General features: G+C 37.1%; 1 protein-coding gene across 1 annotated transcript in view; it reads right to left on the reverse strand.

Moving 5' to 3' along the window:
• Window positions 1-2123: 2123 nt before the first annotated feature.
• The window catches only part of LOC131049117 (flavin-containing monooxygenase FMO GS-OX-like 9), a 52978-nt gene continuing 32434 nt past the window's right edge, over window positions 2124-22667 (reverse strand). Inside the window, exons 3-7 of the mRNA XM_057983139.2 lie at window positions 4973-5131; window positions 4668-4750; window positions 4346-4481; window positions 4001-4174; window positions 2124-2448 (exon numbers count right to left, since the gene is read on the reverse strand). Of these exons, the coding sequence (XP_057839122.2) occupies window positions 2278-2448; window positions 4001-4174; window positions 4346-4481; window positions 4668-4750; window positions 4973-5131 (723 nt within the window). The 3' untranslated portion in view covers window positions 2124-2277. The remainder of the gene's footprint in view (window positions 2449-4000; window positions 4175-4345; window positions 4482-4667; window positions 4751-4972; window positions 5132-22667) is intronic.

The following is a 22667-nucleotide window of genomic DNA, read 5'->3' on the forward strand; positions in this document are numbered from 1 at the left end:
AAAGCTCTAGAAAATTTCTTCAAATGCTATGTGACTTGACAAGATCGAACTTTCAAATGCTCAGCCCTCCTTCTAGCGCCAATTCTGTTGACGTGTATTTTGTACACCATCATACACAGAATAAAATACCATAGGCATCTTATCCTCTCTTGAGAAAATAGTCTCTAACTGCTGAAGATTCGCATAAAGGATCAGTTAGGTAGACTCCAAGGTTCTTTTAGTAGGGTCTCTACGTGTGGATAAGCTCGCCGTGGTATGATGTGATTTGCTGGAATCACAAGGGGACTTACATTTGGTGATTGAACTTCCGATCTGCTTTGCTAAAACACAAGCTCTCACTAACTTAGATCAAAAAAAAGGGAAAATGGAAGGGGGTGAAGAGAGGATCTAATCCTAATACTAAGAATGTAGGAGCAATGATTTGATTTTTGATGAAACTCCAACTAGGTCTTGTTTTGACATCAATGGAACATCTACACAAGGCTAGTGCGATCTTCTAAGGGAAGCTTTATGATGTTCAAATCATCACCGCAGGCATAGATACCATCCAAGTTGATGCATATCAATGAAGAGGCGACAATTTGAAATTGAGCTTAAGCTGAACGATTCCAGTTGACTACACAAGGCAAGTTTGCAATCAACAAACTGCTAGTAGTATGGATGTACGAATTCCACCATTAATCAATCGCATTTCCTCCATTCATCTAATCATCTACCATCTAGGATTGAAGACTCAACAAGAAACCATGCAAATTGCAAGAAACGACACACTTCACCATTACTTCAATGAAAATGGAGTTTGTTTACAATCAATGGCAACAATTTCTTGCCTTGTCCTCCTATTCTACTCTAATTGCTTCCAACTATTCTCTAACTATTCTAACTATTTACATACTATCTCTAACAATTGCTAATTAGCCTTTACAAATGAAATGCCTGGGCTTATATAGTGCCCACAATACAATTTCCTTCTATGTTTCTTCTTTCTTATACTTTAAGTTATATTCCATATATACTTTCAGGATGTTTGAGAGTGGTTTCAGACCTCCAGGAGTTATATTGCAAAATCTAGTTTTTGGAGGTTTTTCAGTTTCCAGACTTAGTCAAATTTCAGGATCAGGACATTCCAGACTTAGCCAAATTTCAGGATCAGGACCTCACTCAAGCCGGACTTGCTTATCGATGTGATCCCCTGGGCGACACTCAAAAATGCAAAGGCTAGCTAACAAAACCCTAAAAAACCTAAAGAACAAACCCTAAAAAAGCAAAAAAGCAAGGGTCCCCATTTGCAATGGGGCGATGTGTGAAAACGTCACAACAGGACCCCATATTTAACCAAAAGACAAACCAATTTACATAGAGCCCCATACCTCACTTGATAGATACTAAGAGCCACTGGCTAACCCTTATAGGTGTTGAGACTTAATCACCAACATACAATAGATATCAGAAAAATAGATAAAACAAAAAAATTTACAATGAGCTATAAAAATGAATTCTTAAAGATGTGAAAAATTGTTGTCATATCCAACTGTCCATTCCCTTTACTGGAACTATCATTTTCGACATAAGGGTGCCTTTATTTTCTATATTGTTTTTAATGGGTATTATCATGAACAAGTCTTCACCCATTGTTAAAACATGTCCATTAGTGGTAATAGAATTTGACGAGCTCATTAACCCTTCAGAAGGCATTAAAATAATAAGTAACACTGAAAAATCTTGTTGCATAACTTGAAGGGTTATATAATTGGCTTGTTAGACATACACATTCCTCGAAATATATTATGGTACAAATGCCATGTGATACGGTGAATCGTAGTAACAGTTTCAATAGTTTCATCATAAAAGAGAAGTATTGACCTTATAAATCATATCATCCTTTCTAGAATGGATTAGTCTATTAGTTTTTTCAGTTGGTTGCAATTTTAAAAATAAAATGTTTGTTTGTGTTTAGGGCTTGAACTAATATAAATAGGGCTCAAAAGCCATAAATCTATTCCTATTAATTAGATTATATTCTTTAATCATCACTGAGATTTAATTGATGCATCTTTGGTACTGAACAACAAGAACATTAACCTCCAATTCACATGCTCAATATACCTCTTAGAGCTCAAAGATAGACAATATTTTATATTTTTTTTCAAATATATAATAATTTCATCCTATACAATGTCATCACTCAAATCTTAGGAAACCCTCATTTTACAAAACATAGCTGCAGCACTGTATGGGCCAATAAGTACAGCACTTAGTATCCATTGTTTACGCAAGTTAAAATTTACATTGGCTCGACAGAGCTATATCAAGCCAATCTTGGTCATCCCAAGAATCTCGAAATGTCTCCAGATTGGCCTCAGCATTAGCCAGAGTTGCCAAGGTTATTTGTTTCTTCCATTCCTCTAGGCGAGAATAGCAACATTGATCTGCCAACCAATCACAATACTGCACAAACAGTTCAAGAACAACAACAGAGATTAACATCAAACCTTTTCTGTAAACAATTTTAAATAACTTGGGATTACATGCCAAACACAAAAGCATGGATTAAGGAAGGTGTTTTCACAGTTAGCAACTTAGCTACTAGTCTGACGTCATGCTGCATTAGATCATGTTAAGCATTTTTCTTTCTATCCAAAAAGTTTTTTTGTTTTATGGCTCAACATTGATATTGTAGCTTACCTTGACGTGATGCAGAGTTCAACATGAGTCACATTTTGTGAAAAATAGTGCATCAATTGGCTAATATAATAGCCAAGTAAGAAGATTCTAAGTTGGGTAAAGAATTTTCAAAACCAAATTATAAAGAAGAAAATGGAAGGTGAACAGGAAGAGGAAATCGAGACGTTAAGGATTATCTTTCTAACTGAGAAGCAAAATTGCTAGATGTTGATAATGCTAATAGAAAATCACAAGAATACTATGTATAACATGGTACTGCAATCAACAAAGGTATTAATTGTTCCATGTTCAACATCAACACATGCCTTCAAGGAAGCACTAGAGCAAACTTTATAACATTCTCATGCACAATGAAGAACATTGATTTGATAAATTTCAAGATGGCAATATTCAAGAAGTGGCTGATATGAAGTAGTTGGAAGCAATTGGTGGAAACCTGAGGAAGTCATTGCCAATTAGCAGGTGCCATCAATCAATGTTCACAATCAACATTTAGGAGCATCTTGTAGTGATTTCTATGATTTCAGTGCAAGATTCAGCCTTGTGACTGAAGAGGAATACTGATGCCATGCAATTTATATGATATGGGATCTTGGCCAGCAATCAGCACAAATTTTGGAGAAGTTGGTGATACAGATGTAGGACTGTGAAGCAGAGCATTCCTTGAGATACCATATAGACCTTATAATTTTTATTCTTAATCTTGCTTATTGATGGCTGGGTATTGTTTCAATTTTTCTCAAATCCTTTTAAATGCACTTTTATTCTTCATTAAGACATGAAACTTAATATATTCTATGCGGGTTAGATGTAGAATAAAGATGGTAGAAAGGAAAGAGACTATTTTATATTATGAAGTAAATGTATTTCATTATACTTATTACTAATGATGTGGGATGTGAGCAGTTGTATGCCAAAGGATCTTACATTGTGAACTCTGGCATTTTAAAATTATGCAATGGCCATGTAGAAATAATCATGATATAATTAACTAGGATATACATTTAATTGAGTGAATCTATCACCTCTTGCATTCTTTTTTATAAAGTAACTATGTTTAGTGCAAAATGCCATTATCATCACGTGAAAATGCTTTGACTGTATTGCAAAGCCAAATGTTTTCACATAACATGTTGCTCAACAAAATATTGGTTGTTAACATCTTAGGTTTTTAACTCATTTCAATAAAAGATTCCTCTATACTCTATAGTGAAAACTAAACTAGATTGTTTTTCAACGAGACATTAATGCAGGAAAAAATAATGCACTTTGTAAATATTGTGAATAATAAAAAATCAAGGTAATGGAGAGTGACCTCGAATTCATTAATATCGTGAGTATAATGTTTGGGCATGCCAGCAATGTCCTTACGTTCATAGAAGTCCTCCACAGTTTTAATCATGTCCTTTGTTGATGGAAGAACTGCCTTGCCTGACAATATTTGTGCTATCCACTTTGATTGTGACTCGAAGAATGGAAAAGCTATTATCTGTAATGAGCCAGAAGATATGGTTATGAAATTTAAGAAACATTATGTGGAGATAAATAAACACTCGATGTCTCATAAGGGAGAAGAATGGAGCCAATCTGGCATTCCTCACAATTGAACCTATTGTAAGGATCGTACCATGGACATTCAAAGATTTCAGGCTGTACAAACCTTGCGTGGAATTCCAACGAATGAAAGAGAAGGAGCTAACAAAGGTGGAAAAATATGTTCATATAATGGTCCTACACGATCATCATCCACTGTTACAATGCCCTTCGTATCAAGAAATGGGAAAGAATAAGAATACCTGTAAAAAATGGATACCGTGAGCACAAATGTGGGTGTAGCTATAAGTATTCTAAAGAAAACCATTAGTCACAGACAACAGATAGAGGACATAGTGTACTGCCCAAACCATCTGTACTAACAATAAGACAGTGTGCAATGAAAAGTGGTGTGGAAGGATCATAGCAACTGGATCAGCATGTCTTACCCTGTACAATGAATAATAGAGTCTGCAATAACAGAGGAACCATCCTGAAAAGCCACAAGTCCATTGTCATTAAGAGATTTCACCTGGATCATGAGCAAAGCACACATGAGTAGGCTATTTCGGCATCAGTTATGCTGATTGCACATTAAATTTTCCTGGTTTTTTAAAGTTACGGTAGAAAAAGGATTTGTATTTACATGTTGCTAACACTCAAAAATGAATTTGTATATTAAAATTTTTCATGCCACCACATTTATTAAATCCATTTCTATCTGAATGAGTTGGAAAAATTAAGAATGTTGTACCACAGGTTTTAGATAAAAATTTGGATGATTAGCCTGGATTTTTCGTATTCCCTCCATGACATCCAAAGACTTTGAAGACAAATGCACTTCTTTGGCCACACTAAGCAATTCCAATGAGATATCTTGACCACTTTGTGAATTCCCTATAATCACTACAACCTGCATTCATAGAATCAAGAATATATCTCAGACAAATGCATAAAGGTATATTATTGCCTTGCCTCTACAATTGCACAGTTAAAAAATAATTTTATGCTGTGAGATTCACGTGCATATATTGGCAAAGAAAACAAATCCTTACATCCATGCAAGATATCCCCAAAGGTTCTTATTTAGATATCTCTAAACACCAAACAAAACATCCATGATGATCATCAATGAGAAAAATCTTTTGGAAACAGGGAAATATTATGGGAGACAGCTTACGTGAAAATAAAAAAAATAGCTAGAAATGATATAAATGTAAATAACATAAAAAGCACATTTGTTAAGTAAATTACCATGCAAAATTATAAGGCATACTGTCAATATTGTGTCTTTATAGATTAGGCTATACATGCCAAAGAGAACAAAATGAATTCCAAAATTAGCCTTCACAGATAAGATTCTACATGCTAGAGAACAAATTGAACTAAATGAGACAAACTTATCTTTCAATCTCAAAATCAGAAAGAGGAACAGAAGACTTGTTTTTATTAGAGGGTGTGACAGCAGTGAGACAAAGAACTAGCCAAACAATTGAGTGTTGTAGATTGAAAGGGAATATTGTATTGAAACATTGCATGTTGAAAATTCGCATTTCCTATATTCATAAATGAAAACCCCATTGCTACCAAAAAAGTTAAGTGACGCCTTTTTGTTGCGAGGGGGTAGTTTCTTTCTGATAAGGGAAGAATATTTTATTGTAAAATGCTAAAATCCCAATGCACACCAAGCTTGCATGTTAACAAGATGACAACTTGTAGCATAACTACTGTCTGGTACAGACATTTTATATTGTTAAGTATTCTTAAGCATATACAAATCATATTTCCAAACAATGCAGTAGTACTTGATTAGAAAATAAAGTGGATATATTTGAACTTCTAACCTAAGCTTCCAAGATGAAGAATGACAAAAAATTGAGGTGAGTCTGCTCTAATGTAAATCAACTCTTCATATGGTAATGCCAACTTGAAATCTACAATAAATGCAGGCTGCTATATTTTCAAATGCTGCTGTCTTCTGTAAAGATTTGACAAATGCATGTCAGCCTCTCTCCCAGTGCTTACAAGCATATAATTAAAATCAAACACATGCTTCTCTTAAGATTTTTATTCACTTGATTCAATATTAAAAATAAATAAAAAATACTTAGATAGGTTATCGATCAACTCAGCCTAATGATAGCAGCACGATAACGAATGCAAAATAAAGATTTGATTGTGGAGCGAAGACATTTTTTGCAAGGTATTCATGATTCTTGTTCATCTTTAATCTCCTTCTATGGCCAATGGGAAAATGGAGGTTGCCTTTCAATCTAGAAGCACGCCTTTGATTAACTAAGGGAAGACACAATGAACCCCCCTACTTTTAATGATCCCTAGACCAACTTTGTGACAAGGTGAGACATATACAAACCAACAAGTGTAAAGAAGTTAAGGGTCCTTTAAGTGGGTAACCACACATATTTAACTGAACAGTCAAAGTGTGTAACTATACATGTAAGAGTAGAAACATTTTCTATAGTTTTTTGAGCATAAATTATGAGTCACTAGAGGCACATGAATTATAACAAGAAGCAACATAGAAGCCATATTAAGGCTATCTCCTAATGTAGGAAAATAGGGTAACATTCAGCTTTGGATCCAATATCTATCATGTTAGTATGCATCCCTTGTAGCAAAAATATAAGCAGCAAATCTACTGCAAACCATCTGAAAAATCAGGTCAAACTTTACTAGACCATTGGGGTCTTGGAGTTTCATGTTCATTGGGGATTGACAAGGAGCTAGGAAATGGAGTTTGACACTTCTTGGTGTGCTATGTCACAAAAAGGGATTGTGATAGTGATTAAGGATTATCAAGGATGGTATGGGACATCTCTAGGAATCTTTAAGAAAGATTGCATACCTCAGAATGACCCCAAAAACTTGATTTGGAAATTGTGTTGCTTGTCATAGGTCGCGAACATGCAAATGCCATGATGAGCTCTCTCCACCACAACAAACTGTGTGTTGAGTTGTAACACACAATACCATTGCAAATGGGGACCCCTCTTTTTGCTTGCTAGATTAGTTGTTTGTTTAGCTTGCTAGTAGTTTTGGTCTCTTGGCTATTGGGAGAAGGTAGTAAACCCTTGTCATGTTTGGAAATGAAGTGATCATTTCATGAAACAAGTAGGATTGCAAGGTTTATCTTAGGAAAGGGTGTGAATTGCATGTTATCCTTGTCAAAATATCAAGTCCTAGTGAAAATGCCTAAGTCTTGTGGTCACTCTAGAAATGCGATGTTGAAATTGTGAAAGAGAAAAACAACCATTCAAAGACGAAATTGTAAAAGAAAATTTATTGCAAAACCAAGTTTGTGAAAGTGAAATCATTCATTGTGTTGGTTAACAGATTTGTCACCTAACTCTATATTTTCATGCCCACGAAGATGACAAATGTAACCACAGTTGAACCAGTCTATTAAACTACTAACTGACTGATTCTCTGCTTATTTTACAAGGTGGCAGCTACCTTCTAATGATTTGCAATGAATGATCAAACAACCCATATGCTTTTAACTAGAAAGCAAATAAGGAAAGAGCTTTTAACCAGAACGCTTTGTAAAGGCATTCACAAACTAAATACTATTTTTAGGATTTTTCAGATTTTAAAATAAAGCCACTATGAAACACCATTCACAGATGATATTCCACAACAACTGAGATTTCAAATCATCTACCACTTCAATATAAATTCATCAACTGATATCCATTTCAAAGAACAAAAAAGCATCCACACACCATAATTCAAAGATTACAAATATATGAAAGCCACCAGTAGTTCTTCTATATCAAAATAGCAGATAACCACATGCATAAAAGTTTTTGTTCTAATGAGAAAAACAAAGTTTGCCCAAAAGATCCTCTGAAATTAACTAATCTACTTATTTAAAGCTACCATCCTCCTGTCTTTTCCAAGAAATGGTTACTAAAGATAACGGTCTTGAACATGACCATTTCAAAACAAGAATTCCATAGAGCAACATCAAAATATAAACCGCTTCACAACAGATAAGACTACAAGACAACCAAGCTCAGGCTCCATCGTCAGGTACCGGGTTCAGCTCCGCAATCCATCTGTCGGTCTCATCTGCCTTTTCTTCTTCTTCAATTAGCGTCAGCAAGATGTCTTCAAATTCTTCCCAATCAAAGACGGTAGCTCAGAACAAGTTAGACATGCTCAAAAGAATATGCCATTGCACTGGGTTAGCATTAGGCTGCATTACAAGACCTCTTCCAACTGGGAGCACCATTTCGCTGAAGTTAATTATTCGGGTTTCTTTCTGCCGCTAGCTCATCTCACAGACGTTGTTCATGATTCTCGACTTGTTCTGCAATCTTATCTAATAGGTAGACGGTCTTCCTATATTCACTGGAATCAGTTTGTGCTTTCCATGCAAAAGACCGTAACTATCGGACTATATCCTCCTGCTCTATCTATGGCCAATTCAAATTTGGGTTATGGAAACGCAGTTCACCGTCATGAGCCAAGACCATTCTGATGCATGCAAAAATGATGACAATTTTCTCCTTTAGGTATCTTTAATGTTCTCTGCAAGAATGACAACATCAAATGAAGTAATGTATGCTGCCACCTTTTTTCGTATTTGGATGGCTTAATGACCATTAATGACAGTACTTCATAAATCTTGCCTTGATTTGTTCCCTGAAAATAATGCATGATGTGGCAATCAACGAGAAGGAAGGAGGAACAACAAGAAGCCGTTATTCTTATCAATCTAACAATCCCATTTAATTTCGTCGATGCCCAAGCAAGGCCTATCTGTACCATCGTTCATGCTGCCGCCCAAGGTACCAAAACCACTTGAAATTACTTCACCAAATGTCCTTACTTAGAACCAATAGAGTCCTTTAAATTCTCAAGAGGGCTGGACATTCATCACAACACAAAGAGTGTCGAAAAGTTGGAAGATCGGGCAACTTCGCAACCATCGAACTTCTTTCAAAAGCAACCATGAGTTCGACTGCCAAAGGTGCCAACATTACGCAGACTTCCCCAAGTTGGTCGGATGATCGGGCGGTTCTAGAAGCTAAGAACCCCGCGATAGAGGTTAGGAAATTTGGAAAGGCCGTGATAAGAGCAAAGGGAGAAAAAGTGGAGGGGGCGGCTTTGGAAGTTTAAAATGTTTATAGGTAACACATTGTAAGGATGAAAGTTAGAAAAAATTTGACAATGCAAAATTTGAATTTTGAAAGTAAAGATTGAAAGAGCAACAGTGTAAAAGTGGTGTGCAATGAAGAAAGAAGTTGTTTAAATTTGCAATGAATTCCAAAATTCATGAGATACATTTTGCAAAATTGCAAGTAAAGGCAAAGTTTTGGAATTGCAAACATCACATACAACTATGATTCAAATTGTAAGGCCACTTTGCAACTTCGTTCAAAAAATGTAAAACCTAAGTGAGTTGTTGCTTGAAATTGCAAGTATTATGTTAAATTCTGCTTGAAAATTCTGCACAACCTAGAATTCCTGCTCAACAATCGTGCAAAGCACCCTTGCATTTCCACCCTACAATGCAAAGCAACCTTGCATTTCTGTCCTACATTGTAGGACCCCTTTGAAATTCTGCTCAATATTGCAAGACAAGGTGAGATTTCTGCACTAAATTGCAAGACACCCTAGGATTTCTGCCACAAAATGCAAGAGGACATGAAAATCCCACTAGGAATTCCCTGCACAACCCAAAATTCTGCCTTGGAATTCACAAGCAAGTAAAAAATCTGCCTAGGAATCCTTGAGCAGGGCAGAAATTCACATAGGATAACTGCATGAACAATGTGAAAATCTGCTTGGAAATATGACCGCTCAATCTTGTATTCGTAGCCCTTCAAAAGTGTGAAACATGTGGAATTCAAGGCAAGGCCGACCTGAATGGGAAAACATAAAATTTCCCTCCAAAAATTCAGTTTTATAATGCAAAAATCTGTGAGAAGAAGGTCGACTTAAAGAGGAAATAGTTCACAATTTGAAAGATAATATAAAAGTCCAAACTAGGCTGGCCCCTTGTCAAGAAGTGGCAATTGCCGTGAGCGTATATAAAGGCAAGGTCAAGGAATCATTTTCATAGCAGTTCAAAGCAATTAAAATCGATTCAAGGCAGAGAAAAAGCGAATTATATAACAGTACGTGTGAATTTCATGGCAGATAGGTGCTGATTCAGTACAAGGTAAATCAGATTTTAAACCCAAGTGGTGAAGGAAAAAGAGGGAAGTGATTGAGGAGCGAATTCAACAGAAGAAAGAGAGCGAATTGTGAAGGAAAAACTAGTGATTTAAAAGCAGATCTGACCAATTTCTCCACCAAATTCATGTATTTCCAGATCCAAGAAAGATAATTTCCAGAAAATATTCTAAGATGAAAATGCCATTTCCAGATTATGGGAAGCATTTTATGAAGCAATTTTTGTGTGAATTATTGATGTCATCTTAAGATTTGTTTCACAATTTCTCCTTGAAGTATGTTTATCAAGATGAATTAGGAATGCAAGTTTTGAACTCTCATTTGTTTATCATAAGATTTCTTGCATTTTGCCCATGGAATTTCAAAGTTAACATATGGTTTTATTTACAATTGTAATCCAAGAAATTTCCTCTTTTTTTCAAGAATGATGTATGGAATGATGGTGAACGATGGAGAAATATACAACAACAACATGAAGAGGTCAAGGCCAGAGTGATGCAAGGAAGCGGATTGCTCCATGATGAAGGACTCAACAAGAATGTGACATAAGATCAACACTTCAAGAAGATCAAGGTCAAAGATATCCAATTCCAAAGATGAAGAAGGATGATAGAAATGCGAAAGAAATGAAGCCTCAAGGAAAGCATTTTGAAGTTTTAGAAGAGTTAATCAAAGTTAGAAACTCATCCAGTGGAGATATGAAGAATGATAAAGATGTTGCAATTTGGGAATATGAACCATCACAACTAAGATCGCGCCTACTCGTCTCCACCAATGACAAATCAAAGTCAACATGTCTAGATTCATTGAACTTGACTCCTACAAAGAAATAAATTGACGAGTGGAATTACATTTAATAGAATATTACAACTCATTTCTCATTAATCCTATCCCTAAGAGGACATGCATTCAAAGTTGTAGTTTTCTCATTGGTCAAAAAAGTTGTAAAAGGGTGTTAGTCCTTAAAAGGCTTGGCCTTTCATTTTGTAACTTAGAGTCTATATAAGGCTTGGCCTTTTCATTTGTACAAGTTAATAGTTATGGCCTTTTCATTTGTACAAGTTAATAGTTAGCAAGTAGTAATAGTAGTAGGAGAGGAGATTAGAAATTGTTGAGAAGACTTAATTTTCATTAAATATATGGTGGATCTTTGTATGTAGTTTCAACATTTTGCATGGTTTCTACTTCTCAAGTTTTAGTTGAAGTTCATTGATTTTGATGGAGAAATGTGAAGATATTTGATGAATTCCTTGGTTCATACCATTTGTAGTTTGTTGATTGCAAATTGCAGTGTATGGTTAGTTTGAACCTCATTTTGCAATAGTTTGATTGTGGATGTTTATTTGAATTGCTCTAGCATTGGGTATTTGGATGGATGTTTACAATATGAAAATTTTTCACTACCTTTGGAGATCGCATCAATTTTGTGTAGTTGTTATCATGACAAAACAAAGCTTAATTTAAGGAATTTATCGATCTAAAGCACACTATCTATTATCATCATTGTTCATAGGTCTTAGATTAGATTCTCTAACCCTTATCCTTTTGATCTTTGTTTGAAGAGTTTGAGTTAGTTTAGGAAGAAAGCATCACATAAATTGCTATATTAGATGTTCAAGTTCCAACTGCTTTGTAGAAGTGTAAAGCATAAATCCTTTTGTGTAAACAACAAATCACATCATTTCACTAAGACTATCCATTGTAACGTCAAGACCTGATAGTAGGAACCTTAGGGTTACCTTAATTGATCACATTGTTTAGCATTTGAGGTTTCCTTGTTCAAGAGAGGATAAAATACTTAGTATTTTGTGTTGGAGAGTGTCACAAAACACACATCAACACACAACAAACAAGAAAATGCCCCCAAAATTTCTTGCTGGCAGAACCAATGATTTCTTACTGGGCAAAACTAGCACAACTAGGCAAATATAACTTGGTGTGTTATGTCACAAAAAGGGATTGTGCTAGCGGTTAAGGATGACTTGGGATGGTATGAAACATCTCTAGGATTCTTTAAGAAAGGTTGCATACCACAGAATGACCCCAAAAACTTGATTTGGAAAAATTGTTGCTGGTCATAGGTCTTGATATTAAAGTAATATTGTCATATTTAGCATGTAATGGTCATCTAGTTAGTTTTAGAAACTTTCTTTTCTATCTTTCATTCACGATCGTTTCTTTTTTAGAAACATTGTTTGTAGTTTTTATTTAATGAGTCTCTCGCTCCTTTGTAAATAACAAATTACCATATCATGGTATGAAAGCTAAGTAACTTTTTGACAATTTTTTTCAATAAATTTGTGGGAATCTTGAAACAAAAATTCAAAAGTTTTAAACGATTTTTTTTTAAAATCATGGGGTTTTTGTTAAAAATAAATAAAAAATCGTGAGCTGAAATTTGTTCTAAAAATCAAAGGTTCTTATCAAAATCGTTGAAAGTTTTTTTTGGAATCACCAGTTGCTATTTTCGTGTTTATTTTTGCACAATTATTTGAATCGTGGGTCATATTTGTTCTTTTTCGTGCAATTTGGGTGTGTTTGTGCGAACGGGCTTGATGTTTTTTCAATGGATTTTTCCCTCCTGTGTGATTTGTTCTTTTTGTGCGACCTCTTCATTCCACGACATCTTTTTTGAATGATTTTTGTCAATAGTTATGGGCATCTTACAAAGTTTTGATGATTTTTTACAGAATCGTGACCTTTGAGTGATAGGACTTTTTTTTTTGTAGATTGAGGGTTTCTAGATGGTGACTTCGCATTTTTCTCCATGATCTAGGGTTTTTCTTGCGATGCAAACAAGGTTTTCGTGACAGAAAAATTGTGGTTTCCTTTTTCAGCGACACAAAAAGGTTTTTTAGTTGGCAGCAAGCATTCTCAAATTTTATTTTATTTTCTTCTGATAAAAATTGTGGGTTTTTATGACAGCTCGAGGGTTTCCATCTTTTTTATGTTTTTTTTTTAAATTGTGGGTTTTGATCTTTTTGAAATAAAATCAGGGAAATTCATTTTCTAGGTTGATCACCTAGGGATTTGTGAGCTTCTTGTTGAAGAGTTTGACCGATTTAAACCTAAAAGTTAGACTTTTTCAAAAATCAAAGTTGCTGCAACTGGTTATTACCTCGGTTTTTATGTCCTTGGAAAACGAGAGCGATGGCATCTTTAACCAACATCATGTTGGAAGGGTATCAACGATTTCACAACAATAACAACACTTGGAAATAGCATATGCTCACCATTTTCAAGTTCTGATGCCTTGACCAAATTGTCCTTGGTGCATACACTTGTCCAATAGTTGTGGGTAAAGACCAAGACAAGTTTGATGAGCGAAATTGAGAAGTTGTCATGCTCATCAAGTTATCAGTCATTGATAAGATGCTTTCAAAAGTGTCATCTGATAAGACTGTTGTAGAGATTTGGACACCTTGAAAGAGTCTGCATGAGACGTTTGGCAAGGGTTTGTTGTGACCATTTCACACATTGCCCCATCGCAAATGGGGACCCCCTCTTTTGCTTGTTTTTCGCTCGTTTTTCGCTTCGTTTTTTAGGATTTTGTTAGTCAGTCAGTTGTCTGGATTTAGGGTCAACCCTTAGGGTTTTAATTTCTGTCTTTTCAGGCCAAAATCCAGTCGTTTTGAGGGCTTTTGAGCTTCCTTTTCGAAGGATGCTAATTTTGAATGCAATGAATTCGCCAGAATGGTCTAATTTTCAATTGGAATGTTGATGCAAAGCTTAAATTTGTCTAAGTGTTGGAAATGAAATGTGAATTTTTGTCCGATTGAATATTTTTGACCAAATTTTGACCTTTTTGAATTTTGATCCTAGGCATTGGAAATGATTTGTTTTCGCCTTGTGAAGTGTTAAAATGTGAAAAATCATGTTATTTTGGCCTGTAGGAGCAAAATCGCTCCTGTCCCTCAGTAAAGGACGGGAGCTCGTTTTCAAATATCTTACTGTCCTTGCAGAGTCAAGATGAATTGCGAATTGGAAGTAATGGAGAAAGGCGAGATCTTTCCATTGAATATAAATTGAAGATTTTCATGAGCACAGAAATGCCTCCAGGAGAAAAATCGCTCCTGTCCCTCAGTGAAGGACCGGAGCTACAAATCCATTTTTGCTTTGTCCTTGCGAGATTTCGACGACTTGATGATTTGAAGAGGTCCAAAGGAAGATGTTTTATCAGATGAATATAATTTGAAATGCAAATATGAAGAAGAATGGTCCAGAATGCTAAAATCGCTCCTGTCCCTCAGGAAGGGACCAGGGCGAAATACATTATAGCTCCCGTCCCTCTCCCAGGGACCAGAGCGATATTCTTCATTGGGCAAAATCCAGGCCAAGATCAAGACAAGTTCATGTTTGGTGGCAAGGAAGACGGTGAAATGAATTCATTGAATATAAATTGAATATTTTGAAATGTCAACAAGGGTCCCAAAGTGCCTAGTTCGCTCCTGTCCCTCAGGAAGGGACCAGAGCGATTTTTGTTATAAATGATTTTCTTGCTAAGTTTCAATCGATCCCAAGGCATGAATGAATGGAAGGACGCATTACGAACCCGTTGAATATAAATTTGGAAGCTAGCAAAGTGAAATGAAGACCACAAGAGCAAGTTCGCTCCTGTCCCTCTCCAAGGGACCAGAGCGATATTTCCATTAAGGCATAGATTTCAAGAGACAAGCAAGTATCAAGCTACCACAAGGATCGACAGGACGTCATTACACGCGTTGAAGATAATTCTAAGTTGAAATAAACAAGAACAAGCTCACAATGATGAATTTCGCTCCTGTCCCTCTCCAAGGGACCAGAGCGATATTGGATATATTGATCAATTCATGCAAGAATTACGTTGAGTCAAGGCTTCACAAGGTCATACGAGGTCCAAGGTTTCTTTTGAGGATGACATGCAAGAGTTTTGAACGTCCAAACATTATCAATCAAGCTAAGGAGTCCATATCGCTCCTGTCCTTTGGACAAGGACCAGGGCGATCCCATAAAAAACACTCATATTCCTTCAAAGTCGAGGCAAGGCGAGGATGGGCATGGTAAAGGACGGCGTTTGGAAGACATCACAACGAAGATTGAAGTTCAAAGTTGTTAAGATTAAGGAGAAAGACATGGATCGCTCCTGTCCCTCTCCAAGGGACAAGGGCGATGATCCTCTAAACGTCCAAACACTTCATGAAACAAATGTAACGAGCGTAGAAGGAACAAGCAATGATGTTATTCGCCTTACAATGGAAGTTCAAAGATCAAAGATGCAAGATGAACGTGAAAACATGGAGATCGCTCCTGTCCCTCTCCAAGGGACAAGGGCGATGATACATCTAAAGACACTCATGCGCACATGCAAGGCAATCTAATTCGAAGAACCCAACAAAATGATCGATATTGAACGTAGAAAGGAAGGAGATGAACGTTAAAATTGCAAGAATTATGACAAAAATCTTGGATCGCTCCTGTCCCTCTCCAAGGGACCAGAGCGATAAGGTACGTCCTCTTCATTTTCATAATTTTGGCGCCAAATAAACATTTCAAATTTTCCTTAAATGCTAAAATCGATGAGTTTTGAAAATCCAATTAAATTAGCATTTAATATGGCGTTAGTCATTTATTAATTATTTTGCCTTTATTAAAATCGAAGTTTACAAATTAAAAAACGAAAGGCATTTGATTAATTATTAATTAATCATTAAAAATCAAATGGAGCGCTCATACATGGAGGTCGGCCTTGTTATTTAATTAAAAAATCATTTAAAAGTCGTTTGAAATTGTTATATTTTACCAAGTCGGCCTTAGTAAATGGAGAGGTGCAAGCGCTATATATAGGGGGGTGAAAACTATTATTTTCACATCATTATTTTTATCCTTCTACATGCGAATTGAGGAAAACGAAGATAGTGCGAAGTGTGTTTGAAGAGGTGCGAATATCATCCAAGGTGGCGCTAATATATCAAAGGTGGTGCGATATTTGAAGACCTTCATTTGAGCGAATTTGCTAAGAGTTGAAGACCACGTTAAAGGTGAACTTGAAGATCACGTTGAAGACAAAGGTGGCGAAATTGATTTCTTGAGGAGATAACGTTAAAGATCATTCATACCCCAATTTGGCCTAGGCGAATTGTGTCTTTTTGCATTCTAGAGTTAGCTCTCTATTGAGGTATGGCGATTTGATTTTTATTGCTTTATTTATTCATCGTCATATTTTAAGTTTTGAAATTTTGAATTTTGAATTTCATTGCTCAATCTTTCGTTTTTAGGAAATGATAACTCTAAAGACTTATCATGAGGTTTCCTAAAAACTTTATCTCTCTAATCAACGTTATTCATTACAAAATATAGTTCTCATAATGAAATGTTGTGTAGGTATGGCGACCCCGAAGGCGGGAGCATCCACCAATCGCTCAGCTCTCATGAAAGAGGATCAGAAGACCGAAGAAGTGGAGACCAAGATCGTGTCGAAGTGGAGCAACATTGGAGATACAAACTTGGGGAACTTTAGCACGAAGAAGTTTCGAGAGGTCCCCTACATTGGCAGGCCATCACCTGTCGCCCGGAGAATAATAGAGAGTGGCATCATTAAGGCGGCCGGTTTTCCTCCAGCTATTCAGTGCCACGAGTTGATGATCGAATGTGCCCGACACTATAATCCACAGTCCAGGACGATCGTGTCCAATGAGGGAAACACTTTGGCGTACCTTTCAGAGGAAGCTATAAGTGAAGCTTTCCATCTTCCAGAGCACAGGGACATGATATACAAGAGCATAGAAGGAGCCAGATCAATGTACGATGATGATCCAGATGCTTGCCTAAGCATAATTAACAAAAACTGGCTACTCAAGAGTCGTCCCCGTCTAAGCAAGATTCTGAACACACCGCACAGGATTGATTTCCAGGAGGAGTACAGAGATTTGATTACCATGCTCAACCGAGTTACAGGAGCACCTCATGCCTTCTATTTTGAGAAGTGGATGTTTTACTTCATCCAGGTGATTGTTCAGGGTAAAGGTACGATACATTGGGCTAGGATGATTAGCCATTGCTTAGACGTACAGTTGAGGAGACTCAGGGCTACTAAGTCCTTCCACATGAGTTCATACGTCATCTATGCTTTGATCAGGAGTGTTGAATACGCAGGACTACCTCACAGAGGAGTGATTGGAAGAGGACCCGGCGAGGTCAGAGCTTGTGATTCCTATGCCTACTTGCACCATCCGCCAGGGAAAAACTACAAGTTAGTTAATGACACCTTCACGATGAACATCACAAGAACGTTGCAAGGAGGGATTCACAACAGATTATCTCAGGATGCCCAGGAATTCATCAAGAGGTACGGTGCTTGGTTCATTCAGTTTCCCAAGTTCACTTACATTAGAGTGCATGGATGTCCTTTACCTCCATACATGTTGCCGAGGTATCCGACAGACAGAATTGTGTTACTTGAAGTAACAAGGCAGTTGGCAGCATATGTGAAGGCATTCAGACACAGACATCAGAATGGAGTTCAAGTACCTATTATTTTGGGTAATTCAGTTGAGGTATGTCCTAATGTTTTAGCCATGGATGACGCAGAGAAGGAGTTAGCCTTGTATTCTTTTTCATCTTTTGCTTGGAGAAATAGCTTTGATCCACATGGACATTTAGAGGAGACAGTCGGTAGAAGATTTAGACATGAGCACAAGATTGAAGATTTTATGATGAACCTCTTAGATGATCTTGAAGTGAAACGAAAAATGCATTCTAGATTGCCTTTGGATTTCATCAGGAAATGCAGGATTTACAGAGTGGCCGACCAAGCTCAGGACAATGGCAGACATATCCAGTCTTCCTATGATAGAGAAAGCAAAACAATAAGGTTGGATTGGGAAGAGCCCGAGGTCGTGGATTTAGATGCTTTGATGGCACCAGTCTTGTCTTGTACTCGTAGATGGGTAGACGTTCAGCATCAGAAGTTGAGAGAACAAGGCATAACTATGTCTTTCACTTTGGAAGAGAAATCAGCCGAAGGTGGAGCCAGTGTGAGTGAAGGCAATCCTAATCCTAGGAATTCAGGTGAAGGTAACCTTCGATGTGCCAGTGAGGGCAATCTCCATCCAAGAGGTTCGAAGAGAAAAGAAAGGTCAGAAAAGAAAGAGTCTTCCAAGAAAAAGCAAGGTGCCAACAAAGATCAGACACCAGGTACTTCTTCTAGATCAGAGAATAGAACAATTCAAGTAGAAGAGTCCATGGAGTCTATGGTACAGAATGACAGGCAGGAGGAAGGACAGGCATAGCATGTTTCGTCAGATGGATCTCTCCAAGACTATGAGTTAGAAGAAGATAATGAAATGACATCTCCTCCCAGACAAGAAGAAATAGTGCATAAAGAGATTCAAGTTCAAGAGACAAGATCGAATATCCCAGATTGGTTGAAGGAAAGATTGACTAAGGTGATCGTAGTAGAGGACGAGGACAATGCAATTGATTTAGAGAGCCTTGTTGGACGTTCACACGAAGTAACAGAGAAGAGAAAGGCTACCAAGATGTCCAAGATGATTCGAGATGAGACTGGATCCAGAAAACTGCAGATAGCTACACCGGCAGCAGACAAATATGAAGGTGAGATCCTAGCAGAAGAATATGATATACAGACTTTTGAGTTAGGACCACCTACAGCAGAGCAGACTTTAGATGATGCTACCGATTCATTTGAGGCATTGAAAGACAAGCTTAGAGAAGAAATGGAGAAGAACAGAAAGCTTGAGAGAGAGGTCGGTGCATGGAGGACATATTTCAGTCACATCAATGAACCTTTGGGACGTCAGGATCCAGTTAGATCACCAGTGCAGGCATTGCCACTTCAATCAATCAATGAAGCAGAAAGATTCAGGAACCTGGTTCAACGTACATGTAGTTGGATGGATAGATCTCATACAGTGGCCATAGAGTTTGTTACAAGGATGATGAAGGTCATTCATCAGGCTATCCAAGTTCTTGAGATAATCCACAAATTGATGACAACAGTAGCTGCATTTGCCCATACCAAGGACGTTGTCATTCCTGTCTTGAGAGTTATAAGACACACATCAAGAAGAATTTTAGCGCAAGAGAGGATCTTGGAGGGTGATTCTCACAGTTTGTTCCAGTGGTCAACCTTACTCCATATGAAGAATGTTTTCTTCGAAGACATCAGTGTTAGATGTGGCCAACTTGAGGAAGTGATCAATCCGATCCAGGACAGAGTATTTGAGGTACTTCGTACCATTCTTGGCAGAGGGATCGAGGTCGAGACAGATGTGGATATGCAGGAATTTGAGGATAGAATCAAGATCATCTTTCGCAAGGACGCAGATGTTACAGATGAGCAGTATGATCAGATGTTTGCCACCATGCTCCTGATTGATAGAACGAAGGAACTTGAATCTACTTGGGACACAGCTCTTCTAGATGCATTCGATCAGGTCATCCACTTAGAGGAGAGTATGAAGAATCTTCCCGAGATTCCAATCACAGAAATCGAAGGAATCGTGACAAAATTCATTGCATATGCTAAGAAAGAGAATTGGAAAGGGAATAAGATTCTGGATGAAAGGTTGTTACAGATGACATGACATCTTATTTCTCATTGGTTGATACCTCCTAGGTTTTTTGTGCCGAATTTAATATTTGGCTATGTATTTAATATTGTTCAGTAAAAAGGAGGTCATTTGTAACAAACCCTAATTAGGGTTTAGGTGTCATGATCTTGTCCGTTGATTTACTTTCAATCTGGACCTTTCATTGTAACTGGGGATGCTATTTATACCCCCATTTTTCATTTCATTGAGTAATAGTGTAATAGAGGAATAGAGTAATAGTCAATAGTTGATGTAAGAGAGATTAGAGTTAGAAGCAATTTTCTTTTGTAGCAAGATTGAGTTTTGAAGAGAGAAATTCAAGCAATTGTTGTACATGATGACTTGGAAATCAATAAAATATTGAAGTTATGGTGTTTTGTTGCAAATTTCTTGAGTTATCTTCATGGTTGTTTGATCTACTTGAATCGTGCTCAATCAAAGTAATTTGTTAAATTTGAAGGACAAAGTGTGAGATTTGATATTTGGTAGGATTTGTAATCCAAACCACTAGCTTCTTGCTGATTGTAAGGACGCCTTGCGTGGTCGACTGGAGAATACTTTGAGTCCCTTAATCTTCAATCATTATTGTATCTTGGATATGTACCATCGTAGTAGTGTCCTTGATCTTTGATGTATTGAGTATCATTTTATTACCTTAGAAGATCGCACTAATTTCAATTGAGTTGTTATCTTATGGCGAAATTGAAGTTGGTTGAATCTTGCCAAGTCTTGTCCATACTAAGTCATTCATAGGGTTAGGCTAGATTAGACCTCTTTTAAACCCTACTCCTTTTGCTATTTTTTGAAAGTTTCTTTAGTTTAGAAAATCTTTGAACTTTTGGAATACGTAAGGCCCCTTGGAGGAAACAGCAAATCACATCATACCACTAAAAGCTTGTCCACACGTAGAGACCCTACTAAAAGAACCTTGGAGTCTACCTAACTGATCCTTCGTGCAGATCTTCAGCAGTTAGAGACTATTTTCTCAAGAGAGGATAAGATGCCTATTGGTATTTTATTTTGTGTATGATTGTGTACAAAATACACGTCAACAGGGTTGAGCATTCTTCCTTAAGAATATGTTGTTTTCAATCATGATGGGTGACTGAATGTCTTTGTAGGATCATCTCATGAAAATCAAAGATCAACTAGAGGCCATTGGTCACAAGATGGAAGAAGAGGATATGGTGGTCATCATGTTGAAAAGCTTACCATGATCCTATGAGCACTTAATCGAAACACTCAACCTTACATCCACCAATGTTGACCTAAAGTTTCATGAACTATGCAACAAGATCTTGCAATCGGATAGGTGGAAGAAGTAGTTTGGGAGTATTAGCAAGACAAACACTGTGGAAGAGGCTTTTACTACCAAAGACAGGCAAAGGCAAGCCCACTTAGCAGGCGAATTTGAGGAGAGTTCCAAGAAAAATATCACATGTCAATATTCTGGTAAGCTTGATCACATGAAAAAACACTGCAGGAAGCGGTTGGTTGATAAAAAATCTAACCAAGGAGGGTCTCAGTAGAAGGCCCATATTACAGAGCATTTGATTAGGAGTCTACTTTTTATGCATTTATAGCCAAAAGGCTGTGTCAAATCTTTTGCGTGGTGCATTGATTTTGGAGCTTCTCAACATTTGACATACAGGAGAGATTGATTCACGGAATACAAGGCTTGCTCCGATTTAGTGATCTTCGACTGTGGTGAAGAGCATATAGTTGTTGGTAAGGGCAATGTTTAGATTACCTCTAGTGGCAGAAATCTCATATTTCTCAATGTATACTATGTTCCAGGCATGGAATTCAATCTGCTCTCTATGAGTTCGATTATGCAACATTGTTCGAAGTTGGATGTCACCTTGAGTGCACATAAATGCAACATTTTTGATAAGGAGTCCAAGAAGACTATTGCAGTTGGGCTCGAAGATCATGGATTGTGTAGGTTGGTTGATATTGGAGAGTCTCAAGAGCATGCAATCGCTGCAAAGAGTTCATCCATTAGCACTCTTTGGCATTAGCGGTATGGGCATCTCAACCTATCATACCTCTCTCAATTGGCTTGAAAGAATTTGGTAGAAGGCTTACCTAATATTCAACAACACACGGTGTATGTGGATCTTGCCAAGCAGGGAAGCAACATTGAACTCCATTCTTAGATGGACAATCTTGGAGAGAATCCAAGGTCTTGTAGCCGGTTCATATAGATGTTTGTGGATCAATGAATACTGCATCGGTCACTAGTGCCAAGTATTTTCTCTTGTTTGTTGATGATTTCAATAGGAAAATATGGGTGTTTTTCCTAAAGGAAAGATCATTTGTGTTTAATGAATTCCAAAAGTTTAAAGCATTAGTTGAAAAAGAGTTAGGATGTCAAATCATAACTCTTAGGTCAAATAATGAGGGTGAATTATGTTCCAATGAATTCACCAACTTCTATGCTAAACACTTTATTAAGTGTTAGCTTACCACACCACATACCCCTCAGCAGAATGGTGTTGTTGAGTGGAGGCACCAAACTATTACGGAAATGGCTTGTTGTATGTTAGAGAACATAAATGTCCCTAAAAAGTTTTGGGTTAAAAAGTTTTGGGTTGAGGCAGTGTATACAGCAATGTACCTTCTTAATTGGTCCTCCATACAAGCAGTCAAGAA

This window comes from Cryptomeria japonica, chromosome 3 (assembly GCF_030272615.1).
Source record: "Cryptomeria japonica chromosome 3, Sugi_1.0, whole genome shotgun sequence".
Classification (NCBI taxonomy): domain Eukaryota; kingdom Viridiplantae; phylum Streptophyta; class Pinopsida; order Cupressales; family Cupressaceae; genus Cryptomeria; species Cryptomeria japonica.